Source organism: Mus pahari, chromosome 13, assembly GCF_900095145.1.
Source record: "Mus pahari chromosome 13, PAHARI_EIJ_v1.1, whole genome shotgun sequence".
Lineage (NCBI taxonomy): Eukaryota > Metazoa > Chordata > Mammalia > Rodentia > Muridae > Mus > Mus pahari.
This window is the reverse complement of record NC_034602.1, coordinates 60,148,220-60,161,717: the sequence shown is the minus strand read 5'-3', so window position 1 is coordinate 60,161,717 and position 13,498 is coordinate 60,148,220. Positions and strand designations below refer to the sequence as shown.

Here is a 13,498-nt window from a genome sequence, read left to right as displayed (position 1 = left end):
GAGTTGCTTTGTTACTCGTAGCCCTTTATTGCTTTTGTGAAATGGAATCAAACTTATGAGTTTTAAATCCTAACAGGATGTAGAATATCAGTCACAATCACGTCATTTGATGCCAAGGAATAGGTAAAGGGGGATTTGCCCTCTCTCTCTCTCTCTCTCTCTCTCTCTCTCTCTATATATATATATATATATATATATATATATATATATACACACACACACACACACACACACACACACACACACAATTTAAAAAGCCAATAGTTGGGATTCAACTCCACCTAGCTCACAGCCCCAGCCCTTTAACAAACACAGCCCAAATGCCAGTGCCAGTATCTGTAACACAAGAGCTGAGAATCCAGGTTATAGGCCCTCTCTTTGAAGAGAGTAAAACTAGTTTTGTTAAGACTAACTCCAAGGAGGAAGAAAAGAAAGAATGGGGGGGGGGGAGTGTGTGAGAGAAAATAAATGAGATTCTATTGCAATGAAGAGAGTTGTAGTCCGTTTTCGCTGGATTCTTTCTGTAGTCCTCTTCAGCTTTGGCCCCATCTTATCTCTCTCCTTTTGCCTCAGCCCTAATCCCAGTTCCCTAGCTCTGGAGCCACCAGGCCAGCCCCAGAGCCTATCCCTTTAAATGACAGCTGTGGCTCCAGTCCCAGTTCGGAGCTTGACGTCAGTGCCACCTCCCGGGCTGCGAGTAGTTAGCGCCGGCGCCAGCGCTCCCGGCTGAGGCGCGCTGGCTCGCCTGCAGCCGGGGGTGAGTTTTCTTCGCTCGGGCCCCGCCTCCTGCCCTCCCCTCCGAGAGCCGCGCGCAGCCCCCAAACCACCTCTCCAAGTCTCTCGCACACTTGCAGTCGGTCTCCCCAAAGGAGCAGCCTTGCTCGCTCGCGGAGCACCATTCCTGAGAGTCTCTCCCCGATGGAGCTCGGGCGCCTCCGACGCCGCTGCTGCCGGGAACCCTGAGCAGCGCCGGGTGCCCTAAGGACCGCGCCGGCCAGCTAGAGAGTGCAGGGCGACCGGGCGCACGCCTAGGACCCGGGACCTCGAGGCTCTGGAAAGCACTCCGTGCGACTCTCCCGGGTCACCTGGCCGGTGGCAGGGACCATGGCTCTGAAGGACACGGGCAGCGGCGGCAGCACCATCCTCCCGATCAGCGAGATGGTGTCCGCGTCCAGCTCTCCCGGCGCTCCGCTGGCCGCCGCCCCGGGGCCCTGCGCACCGTCGCCCTTCCCCGAGGTAGTGGAGCTGAATGTTGGCGGCCAGGTTTATGTGACCAAGCATTCGACGTTGCTCAGCGTCCCGGACAGCACTCTGGCCAGCATGTTCTCGCCCTCTAGTCCCCGGGGCGGCGCTCGGCGCCGGGGCGACTTGCCCAGGGACAGCCGCGCGCGCTTCTTCATCGACCGCGACGGCTTTCTCTTTAGGTACGTGCTGGATTACCTGCGCGACAAGCAGCTGGCACTGCCCGAGCACTTTCCCGAGAAGGAGAGGCTCCTGCGCGAGGCAGAGTTCTTCCAACTCACCGACCTGGTCAAGCTGCTGTCGCCCAAGGTCACCAAGCAGAACTCGCTCAACGATGAGGGCTGCCAGAGCGACCTGGAGGACAACATTTCCCAGGGCAGCAGCGACGCACTGCTGCTGCGTGGGGCGGCGGCCAGCGCGCCCTCGGGCTCTGGGGCACATGGTGTCAGTGGTGTAGTCGGTGGTGGCAGCGCTCCGGACAAGCGCTCTGGGTTCCTCACCCTGGGCTACCGTGGCTCCTACACCACAGTGCGAGATAACCAGGCAGATGCCAAGTTCAGGCGAGTGGCGCGCATCATGGTGTGCGGGCGCATAGCCTTGGCCAAGGAGGTCTTTGGGGACACTCTTAATGAGAGTCGCGACCCTGACCGACAGCCCGAGAAGTACACGTCCCGCTTCTACCTCAAGTTCACCTACTTGGAGCAGGCGTTCGATCGACTATCTGAGGCCGGCTTCCACATGGTGGCGTGCAACTCCTCTGGCACCGCCGCCTTTGTCAACCAGTACAGAGACGACAAGATCTGGAGCAGTTACACTGAATACATCTTCTTCCGTAAGTTAGCAACGTAGCTACCTATGTATGCATCTCACACCTTTTCTCTGACATTGTTTACTGGAGGAAGAGATGTCCCTGCCAGAGTGCCCTGGCCGCAAGCCTGATAAATCTGTACTAGCAGTTCTCCCGCCAGCATCCCTTGAGCAGTGCAGAGTACTAGTCCCTTCCTCCCCATCCCTGGATTCACGCTCTCTTCCTGAACTTATTGATTTCTGCCCTCTTGCCCCGCCTAGCCCCAGGATGCTCTAGAAACTCTCCACTGTATAGGATTAAGAGGCGACAACAGTAGTGTGTGTGTGTGTGTGTGTGTGTGTGTGTGTGTGCCTATAGGCCCTCCTTCTCTTGTTTGATGTGAGTTTAGGGGATCAGTTTCTTTGACCATTTCTTTAAAGGGCTAAGTGGAATGGGGACAGCGCCAAGAAAAATGCTAAGATTAGCTCCTGTGCAGTTCTATGCGCAAGAGCTCCAGTTGCCTGTGGTTTTGGAAGGACACAACTCATGAAATGGTGACTGTGCTTCTAGAATACCCCCTCCTGGGAGCTGGCACATGAGGGCTGCTGCTGTAAAATGACCTCCATTAATTAGTAACATACAGATTTTCCTCTATCATCCACCCTCTAAGTAACTACCCAATGTTATGGACAGGAGTCAGAGAGGAGAAATGAGTTTTAGCTTCAGAGTGAGGCTCTCAGGATTGGAGAGTACAAAAGGGGCAGGTGTGTGTGTGTGTGTGTGTGTGTGTGTGTGTGTGTGTGTGTGTGTGTGTGTTTGCCTAAAGGGGTAGAGTGTTGTCAATTGAGCTCAAAACCTCAAGTAAACACAGTTTTAATATGCAGGGGCTTGTAGGTTTATATTGAATGGAGCTAAGATTCCAAGGTGAGTAAAGTAAAACTCTGGTGGGGATGGAGGCAGGGAAATTATTCGGTTTGCACTTTCATTTGGCAAGATACAAGAAGCTTTGAAAGCGGCGCGTGTGTGTGTGTGTGTGTGTGTGTGTGTGTGTGTGTGTGTGTGTGTGTTCAGCAGGGTGGGGACAGCACTAAAAGCCTCTAATGGAAGTAACCTGGCTCTCATTGTGTTTGCCTTACTAAGTAGCTCTCAATTGCAAAGCAAAAATGATTAATTTTCTACACTTGAGCAGAGAGTGGGGAAAGAGGACTCTCCTTCTGCAGGTGCAGGGTTGATTGGCACACAATTCAGCATGAGTATGTTTTCAGTAACCTTGGAGGCAGAGTGAGTTGCAGCACTTCGCTTCTGAAAGTTAGGTGACATCTTGAGACAGTGTTGGAGTACCTAAGGAGAGCTCTGCTGCAGAGGAGCAAATGCATATCCCCTGAAGAATACATAAAGATGCAACCCATTTACTGATTTATCATTTATGAAGGTCTTCCCACGTGGTCCACGCTGGTCTTCAATTCTCAATCCTTCTGCCTCTTCTTTCTGAAGGCTGTCATCCAGTACTGCTGCTATAGGCCTGGCTCCTTGTTTTGTTTATCTCAAACACTCTTTGTTACACAGTTTAAAAGACCAGTATTTGGAAAGCACAAAAAAGATGTTAATATTTTCTTGTGTAAAAGTAGCATCTCTTGAATCTACATTAAGCAATTAAAATATTTAAAATTAAATAAGGTCCTCCTTATCGTCGAGACACTTATCAGGATTTTGAATGCATTAAGGCTCTAATTCATCAAGGATATGTTTCTAACCATTTAAGAATATGATGTGAAGTGAGTGTTTAATTTCACATGGTGAGTGTTCTTTTATGGGTTGGTTTTGGTTTTGGTTTTATTACAGAAGACATCAACGTGAGTGCTGTTAATGCTTTTGTTTTTAATTGCAAGGTCAAATCAGCAAGCACTGACTAGACTGATAGAGGTGTTTTTTCAGGAACACACACACAGACACACACACACACACCACATATACACAGACACACACAGACACACACATCACACACACAACACACACACACACACACTGTTTTAAAACTTCTTGTATCTTGACAAACAAAAGTGCTAGCTAAATAATTTCCCTGCTTCCATCCCTACCTGAGTTTTACTTTGGTCACCTTGGAAGCTTAGCCCCATCCAATACATACCTACAAACCCCTACATATTAAAACTGTGTTTGCTTGAGATGTGAACTCAAGCTGATTCTACATTGCACCCCTTTAATCTTGTGCAGTTTTCATGCTGGTCCCCTGACACTGAGGACTGAGACTCCAGGTACTTACCAGCATGTCTGGCTGAGTGTAAGTGCTGATTTTTAAGGAGTTACGTTTCTTAGTTTCTTAATTTCAGTCTTTCTTATTTTCTCCCCTTATAAAGGAGAAGAAAGGAAACATGCTCATTACAAAGAGAAAATAACAGTCTGTCAATTCAGGCAAAACAATGCCACTCAATAGCAACTTGAAATTAGAAATTGCTAATTTAATTAAGAAAATGATTTGAAAATCACCTGAAATTTAGTGTCTGTTGTATATTTTGAAGATGTGACATTAAATACAAATCATATTTTCATATTATAACAACCGCTACTTCTTGAGTGTTCACCTTCCTAATGAGCGATGAGATTTTCTCATGACAACCTGAAATTAGAATTCTTAATGGATTACCCTAATTGAAAGAGAAAACTACATAATTAAGTATCAAAGTTTGCACTCTGGAAGTTGTGAGCCATCCACTGTTCCACCAAATATATTTATCATTTTTCTGGGTATAACATTTATTTTAAATAGTGTGTTTTGCACTGTTGTGTTCTATCTGCACAGATTATTTTGAGTTGAATTAATTTTCACTATTTGAAAGTAATCATGCATTACAGTTTCTTTTTTTCCTATTCCCATTTTGTTCTGTTTTGACAATGCCAGAATGAATGATATCTATCTATCTATCTATCTACATATTATTTTTGACAGGTCTGTATTGGAAAGGGTTCTCAATGATAGTCATAAGATCCAAATTATTGGATGACCTGATTTCTGTTCATATTTTGATACAGAAAAGAGCAATGACATTTTATACTTATTTACTCTTTAGCACAATTTTCCGTGTAGTTGTATAACATACATTTATTTAAGGTCACATGTCAGGCATTTTAACATGCCTTCTGAATTTAAGACACTGGAGAACTTAGTGTTTTGATACTGCTTTCAAAGTAATAAAACACTAGTTAGCACAGGGGATTTAGTGTTCACCATCTGTCCTAATTTCTGAAGAACAGAAAGAGGGTGGTAAATGATTCTGGAATCCTGAATGCTGTTATTTCCAAAATGTGTGTGCTGGGCCAAGCTATGTACTTGTTCCTGCTTTAGTTTTTTCTTCATCTGTATAATGGGTTTTGCCATACTTCCAAATTTATGGAATTCGAGAGTCCATGTGAAGCACTCCTTGCATCAGAAATCGACTCAACAAACATCACTTGCTACTAGTATGTAAGTCTATTATTTTTGCCAACAGTAAGTAAGCTTTTACTTTTTATAGGAAGTATAGTCAATCACATGGATTATTAGAAAATTAATTTGAAGAACAGCACGCCCAATTTTTGTAAGTTGGCAGTAAGAATTTAAATGCTCCTTTTCAGGCTGGAGAGGTGGCTCAGTGGTTAAAGGCACTGGCTAGTGCTCTGCTAACACCAACATACCAACATGGCAGCCCACAGCTGTCTGAACTCCAATTCCAAGGGATCTGACAACCTCACCCAGACATCCATGGAGACAAGACACCAGTGCACGTAAAATAAAGATAAATAAATCACTAAATACTGCTTTCTTGGAATTGAATATTTCAGATCACCTAGATGGTCCCATGATGTTCTCATAGTATGTCTAGTAGTTCGTTAACTTCTGATGCAGGGTGAAGAAGTGTTTTAGGACTCCTCCTTAGGACATGAAACCTCAGCATTATTTCCCTTAAACTGCCATTCTTATACTTAAGATCATGAATTCAGATCCTCATCATTACTATCAAGCTATTAGACATTAAATACCAGCTTGGTTGGGGTGCAAGAACAATTTTACCTCTTATCGTTCTTAACTCATTGCTTGCAAAGACTTTTAAATATAATGCACCAGGTACCATTATGATTAAATTTCTTATTACTCCTTATACAATGAAGGTGATTGACCTTTCTTGGGAAAACCAGAATGATTTACTGGGCTTTCTGTTTTGTTTTGTTTTATCCTGTTTTGCTTTTTTAAAAAAGCCACTAGACAGTACAAAACGCATTCTGTGCTATACTGTAAAGACCCCCCCTCTCTCTCTGTATGTATGTATGTATGTATGTATGTATGTATGTATGTATATGCGTGCTTCAAAGTGGAATTATATTCTCCTTTATTACTCACAGTGAGGATAGTGTACGTATATTTTTTTCTTGGTAATGGTACTTGAAATATTGGATTCCCTATGTTGCTTGCGTTGTAAGTGTGATAGGTATGTAGGGCCAACAATGTAGCAGAGAGAAAGTGAAAAAACAAAAGTCACTGAAATGCAAACAGTTGGGAAGCAGTGTGGTGTGACCCTGACCAGTGTTCAAGGGAAGCGGAGTGGCATGATCCTGGCTGGTGCACAAGGGAAGCTCTATGATGTGGTCCTGACTCCTATAAAAGGACTCTGGATTCTTATTTGTGGCTTAGTTTCCACCCCAAAGTTACCTTCTTCATGATACAAGGATTTTACTTCCAGATTTGCTGTTTCCTGAAGTTTTAGGGGACGAGTTGACTTTTTCCAAACAGGACCTGTAATAAATGGAAAAATTACTACACTTGAGTATGTGGGTATTTATACATAGTACTTCCTGCAGAATTCCTTGTGCTGGAAACCTGCTTCAGTGAGAACACTAGTGGAGAGCGGCCAGCTAATGCACAAGACTGTCTCTGTACTGGAAACATTTAACATTCAAAACATGCAACTAAGAAAACATATTTCAATGTTGGTTGGGTTCTCAGAACCTTAAACTACAAGTGAAAAACATATTAACATGTGTGAGTGTAATAATTTTTAGCCTGTGCAAATTTTCTTTAAAATTTAACAAATACATATTTTGTGCATTTATATATAATTTATTAAAAGTTTCAAATTAACCTTAACAGTTTTAACAGTGAATTTGTATACAGATATGATTTTTGAGACATACTTTTAAGGCACTTCATAGTATTTGCTCCACGTAGCAACCAGAAGTCTACAAAACATGTCAATAGCTCCTCAAATCCAGTGCTTTTCAATGTTGAGAGGTTGCAATTTTAAAAGGATATATATATATATATATATATATATATATATATAATATTCTTATAGTTTTCTTAAAATTAAAATAAAACATTTCCTATCTTTAATACTGTGAGAGGGCACTAACATCAAGATTTCTAAAACAGTAATATTTACCTATTTGACAAATTACATATTTAAATAGTGACCAATCAAGGGATTCATTTTTATCATTGTAAATAGAGCACACTTTCTTAGAAAGTGACAGAATGAAGACCATCGTGTGAATACTTCATTCCTCCTTAGAATAAGGAACAAAATACCCATTAAAGGATATAGGTACAGAGACAAAATTTAGAGCTAAGATGAAAGGATGGACTATCCAGAGACTACCCCATCTGGGGATCCATGCCATCATCAGCCACCAAACCNAGATANTANNGCACATGCCAGCAAGATTCTGCTGAAGGGACNCTGATATAGNGGCCNCTTGTGANGCTNTGCCAGTGCCTGGCAAANACAGAAGTGGATGCTCACAGTCAGCTATTGGATGGAACACAGGGCCCCCAATGGAGGAGCTAGAGAAAGTACCCAAGGAGCTAAAGGGGGCTGCAACCCTGTAGGTGGAACAGCAATATGAACTAACCAGTACCCCCTGAGCTTGTGTCTCTAGCTGCATATGTAGCGGAATATGGCCTAATTGGCCATCATTGGGAAGAGAGGCCCCTTGGTCTTGCAAACTTTATATGACCCAGCACAGGGGAATGCCAGGGTCAAGAAGTGGGAATTGGTGGGTAGGGGAGCAGGGGCAGGGGGACAGTATAGGGAACTTTTGGGATAGCATTTGAAATGTAAATAAAGAAAATATCTAATAAAAAAAAAAGAAAAAAAAAGAAAGTGACAGAATGAATTACGTGTCAATTATGTAGTTGCTTCTGAGTTGCAAATACTGGTTAATCCTATGAAATTATGTATTTTGTATGATTGGATTAAAAATGCATCAAATACATGTTGAGTATTGAGACTGGCTTTTAGGAGTTTTGAAAACTAAAGAGGGTGACAATAATAATCTGAAATACTTGGAAAACAGAGTATCAAATTAACCTTAACATGGAATTTAAATACAGATATAATTTCTGAGACCTCCTTTTAAGGGACTTCATGTTTTATTTGCTCCACGTAGGAAACAGAAGACTACAAGACATGCCTATAGCCCCTCAAATCCATTGCTTTTCAATAGGGGGAGGTGGCTATTTCAATTATTTTTTTCAAAATGTCAGTAATGAGATGAGTCTTACTTCTAGAATCCTAGCCACTTCCACTGAGTACGCTCCAGGTACCGACCTGAGGAGAAGATAGTTGGTTTCCCATCCCCACCCTCAGCTACAGAACTACACAGTTCTCACTCACTTCTGCTTAATGTGAAAAAAAAAATCTCTCCACTTTTTACCCATTTTTCCCATTTAGTTTTAGACAGAGTCAGTAGTGTGTAACTCAAGCTGTCCTGGGACCCTCTATGTAGCCCAGCCTGTCCTCAAACTTAGTGTAATGTTCCTGCCTCTCTATCTCTATAGTGTTAATGGTACAGACTTGGGCCACCACAGCCAACTAGTATTCTTTTTTCTCCCACCCTCCCCTTTCTCCCACCCTCCCCATCCCTTCTTCCTTCCCACTCATAGTCTACTTTCCCCTTCCCCCCTTCCTCTTCACCTCTCCCCTAACCCCTCTCTCTCCCATCTTTCTTCGAAAAACCCACACATTTTCTATACACGAGTTAAAGCTGTAGCCCCCGTGAAAGTTTCTAGCACTGTACAAATATATGGTGTTCATTTCAACAAGAAAAGCCATGAAATATTATGTACTTATCTGTATTACTTGCAAATTTATTTGCTAATCATCGGCTTCTCACCAGCCCTTCCAGTCTCATAGTTAGGAAACATGGAATAAATCCTGATTATACTTGGGGTTTCTTAGCTTCTCTCTTCTTTCACTGTGCAGTACTTACAGATCCAAAATTGATTTTCTCATGTGTGGAAGCATCTCTTCTTATGTTGGTTTTGCCCAACAGTTTTCCTCTTCCTTGTGAGATTTTATTGTCATAGTCTTGTGTTCTTAATCCTCAGTAATATGGCCAACACCAGTGTTTAAGGATTTAATAAATGTCCGGTGTCTGAATGACTGTGTGTAGGTTGGAGAATGGGCTAGAGCTGTTAGAGATCCCATTAAGATATGTACTAAGTTTGGGATTTCGTTTCCTTTCAGTTTAAAGTACACTCACTGAGTACCTAGCAAGATATATCTGTCTACATTCACAAATTTAGACAAGACAGAAAACTTGCCTTTAAAATGATCATATAAAATTTTATGAAGGTGTGAATTATGGTACAGTGGTGATACCTAGTATTAGAATCAAGAGGCATGGGTAATTTAATGAGTACTATGATGCACTATAATTACATAGAACTATAAAGAATGAAAATAAATAAAATGTCTACTGTGGAACAGACTAGAAGGATCTAGTATATTAAGCTGTTAGAATTGTAAACATACAAGGAGTGTTAGTTTCGTTTCTATTGCTGCAATAGAAAACAGAACCAAGATAACCTTTAGAAAGAAGGGCTTTTTTTTCTAATTTATGGTTCTGGAAGGATAAAAAGACGTCACTGACAGAAAGTATGTCAGCAAGCAGCTAGCATGGCTCCTGGTCAGAGCTGAGGGCTCCCATCTTGAACCTCAAGGAGGAAGAGGTGAGTGAACTGGCAACACCCTGTGGCTTTTAAACCTCAAAGGCTGACCTCAGTGACATACTTCTTCCAGGAAGGTCACAACTACAAATCCTATCCGAATAGTGCCACCAACTGGGTACCCAGTATTGAAACACCTGAATTTATGGTGTGCATTATCATTCAATGCACCACACAGGAATGCACACATACTTCTTTATATACAAGTTCTTTGTGGAGAAAAAGCATGAGGAGTAGAATACTAGTTTTAGTGCAAGGTTAGAGAGATGGCTCAGTTCTCAAGAGCATGTGTTGCTCTTGCAGAGGACCCAGGACCCAGCCCCCATATGGTGGCATAAAGCACTCTACTTTGTTTATAGATGACCCAGTGACCTTTAGCTTCCACGGGCACCAGGCACTGTACCTAACATAAGCACACATTCAGGAAATACACCAATACACTTAAAAATAAATTATTAAAAGTTTAGTTTGGGTGGAAATTATAATCAGAAAATATGCATCTATATTTATCCTACTTATTAATGTACAAAGCTAAACAACTCTACATTGCAGTTAACTCAGTTTTTTTTAAAAGGCAATTAACAGGTACTGTTGTTAATGAGAAATATAACATCATCAATTTTGCCCATACCTATTGATTTAGTTTTGAGAGAGTTAACAAGGAGAAGTAGATGACAATGATGGTACTCATTTTGAGGTATCCAATAGGATGCTCATTAATTTTATACTTAGTCACTAGTTAACAGCAGGATAACACGTTATCAGTACTTAACTACGATAATATTCCTAGCACATTGTAACTGTTATCCAATCATAGGTGCTTTTATAGAAAACCAACAAGGTACTACACAACAGATATAAGAATTGTAATGTTGATGTCAGTAACCAGAATAGTATGAGATTTTACCACTTGTGTTAATTCAACGTTCCTACTGGTTACAGTAACAAACTTTGACTATGGTATTTATATCAAAATTGCTTTTATGTACATTGACAATTGCATATTTTATAATTTACAGGACAAGATAATCACTCAGAAGCAATGCTAGAAACTGTTGGCCATTAGAAATAAATAATTAACACCATGAGTGATTTTAATATTTCATAGATTCTCTGAAAACTACTGGCTCTGGTTTTTGGATATTGGAAAAGCAATTTCTTTTCCTTCCTGAATGGAATGTGAAGGAAACAGAAGTATCCACTTTATAAGTTAGTTCTGATGGTTAAAGGAAGTAATCTACATAAAACACATAATCATATCAGACAGAAATAAAATTCTCAGTTAAGTATCAACTATAGTCGTTCGTTAAATCCAGAGCCTCCAGATACATAGTCAATCTTTTGATTCTGTAAAATATTCAATAATGTAATTGTTTTTGAAGAAGATGGAAAGTAATCGTTACTCAAAACTACCTAGGAAGGTTCTGTCATCATGAGTGAGTTTTCTTTATAAACTACTTACCTACAATTTATAATATAATTGTAGCACATTTCTAAAACAACCCTATCATTGTTGACTATTTATTGCACCTGAGAAAAATGTATTCTTCCATGTCTAGTGCTGGTACTGGTCAATGTTGATATAATTATTAAAAGCACTAGTTTGAGCTGGAAAGATAGCTCAGCCTTTAAAGGCTATGGCTCATAACCAATATATAAGAACACTAGTTTCAGGAAAATTGCCTCAACCTATGAAGTATATTCAGCTGAAGCACATCTTACACACGTTCCCTTATTTACATTTTTTGTTGGAAGTTTTCAGCTTCAGTTGTCAACAGTTTTATGCAAGAAACACTTGGACTCAAACATTTTGCAGAGTTCAGGCATTTGGCCAAAATTTAAGACGGCATTTTAAATTCAAGTACATATATTTTCAATTCTAGGATAGTGGTTAACTGTCGGCTCAATCAGTTCCTATTGAAACTCTCTAACACACTGAATATATGCCTTCTAGTCGCCGAAATCCAGGTATTTGAAGAAAGCAGGGAAAAGCTGGCAGTCTTTCAGGGATAATTGTCAAAGTCTATGCCCTCATTTCTTCCAGTTGGTGGAGACTGCAGATAGCACTTCTCTTTGCAGGTGGAGGATAAAGATTCAGGAATTCAATTCCACAGCAACATCCATTTTTGATAAGGGAGTAGCTTCCATGGCAACTGTATTGTGAATGGTGGAGGATGGTTACATGTAGTTGTGAATTTTTGGTGTCATCTCTATATTGGCTTGGGAGTGGAGGAGTCTTTCATGTAGATTCTGATTTGTAATAAAGGAAAAAGATAACAGGGTCTTTGAACTTACAGTGTTGATTTTCATCAGTATGCAGATGTCTTACGTTATGTTCCTTTATTTTTCTATATGTCAATTCTTAATGCAAACAATAGTAGAAATGAATCTTGTTTTTCTTTTTTTACCCATATAAAATGTTAAAAATAGGCATTAAATAACAATAGAGAGTGTCTTTCTATTTTGATATATCTGTTATTTCTTAAAGGAAATGTGTAGAGCATATTATTACCACCAAAACATTTTTAAAGTGTGACAACCTTTCAGAACTAATTCATTTAATGGCCTGAAAATTCAGAAACAAAAACTATGAAACTAAGAGAAATTCTATAGACTGGTTTTGTTATTGAATTTTACCTAATATTTAGTTCTCTTATTCCCTTAAGGAGAGAGAGAGAGAGAGAGAGAGAGAGAGAGAGAGAGAGAGAGAGAGAGAGAGAATTAAAATCTCTAAGTTCACTTCCAGTGACACACATCCTCCTATAAGGCTACACCTCTTAGTCCTTTCCAAACTGTTGCAGCAGCTGGGAACCAAGTATTTACATATGAACTTGTGGGGTCATTCTAATTCAAACGTCCAGAATGAATAACCATGCATTTAACAAATTTGATGTCATGCATGAAGGATTTAGCTCCTGGCTGAAGACTGACTTTATCATTTATTAATTTTTGGACACATGTGTGTGTGTGTGTGTGTGTGTGTGTGTGTGTCTGTGTGTGTGTCTGTGTGTGTGTCTGTGTGCGTGCATGCATGTGTGTGATTGTGTCTGTGTCCATGGGGTGTGTATGTGTGTGATTAGATACATATGGAGAGAGAGATACATACATACATATACACATGTTTGCCCAAGTATCAGGGTAACTCATTACATCCTTGCAAACCACTACAAACATGTCTATTAAAGAATAGCTAAAACATGGGCAGTTTAATCTTAGCCATTCTTACTGGAGTGAGAGGGAATCTCAGGGTTGTTTTGATTTGCATTTCCCTGATGACTAAGGATGTTGAACATTTTTTCAGGTGTTTCTCAGGCATTCAGTATTCCTCAGTTGAGAATTCTTTGTTTAGCTCTGCACCCCATATTTTAATGTCGTTATTTGAATTTCTGGAGTCCAGCTTCCTGAGCTCTTTGTATATATTGGATATTAGTCCTCTAGCAGATTTAGGATTGGTAAAAATCCTTTCCCAA

General features: G+C 40.8%; 1 protein-coding gene across 2 annotated transcripts in view; it reads left to right on the top strand.

Moving 5' to 3' along the window:
- The first annotated feature begins 696 nt into the window (after positions 1 to 696).
- Kctd8 (potassium channel tetramerization domain containing 8) overlaps positions 697 to 13,498 on the top strand; it is a 220,265-nt gene continuing 207,463 nt past the window's right edge. The window contains exon 1 of one of the 2 annotated variants that reach the window (XM_021210912.1): positions 697 to 2,074. In XM_021210912.1, coding sequence (XP_021066571.1) covers positions 1,105 to 2,074 — 970 coding nt within the window. In that variant the 5' untranslated portion in view covers positions 697 to 1,104. The remainder of the gene's footprint in view (positions 2,075 to 13,498) is intronic. The other variant, XM_029545484.1, reaches the window with a different exon arrangement.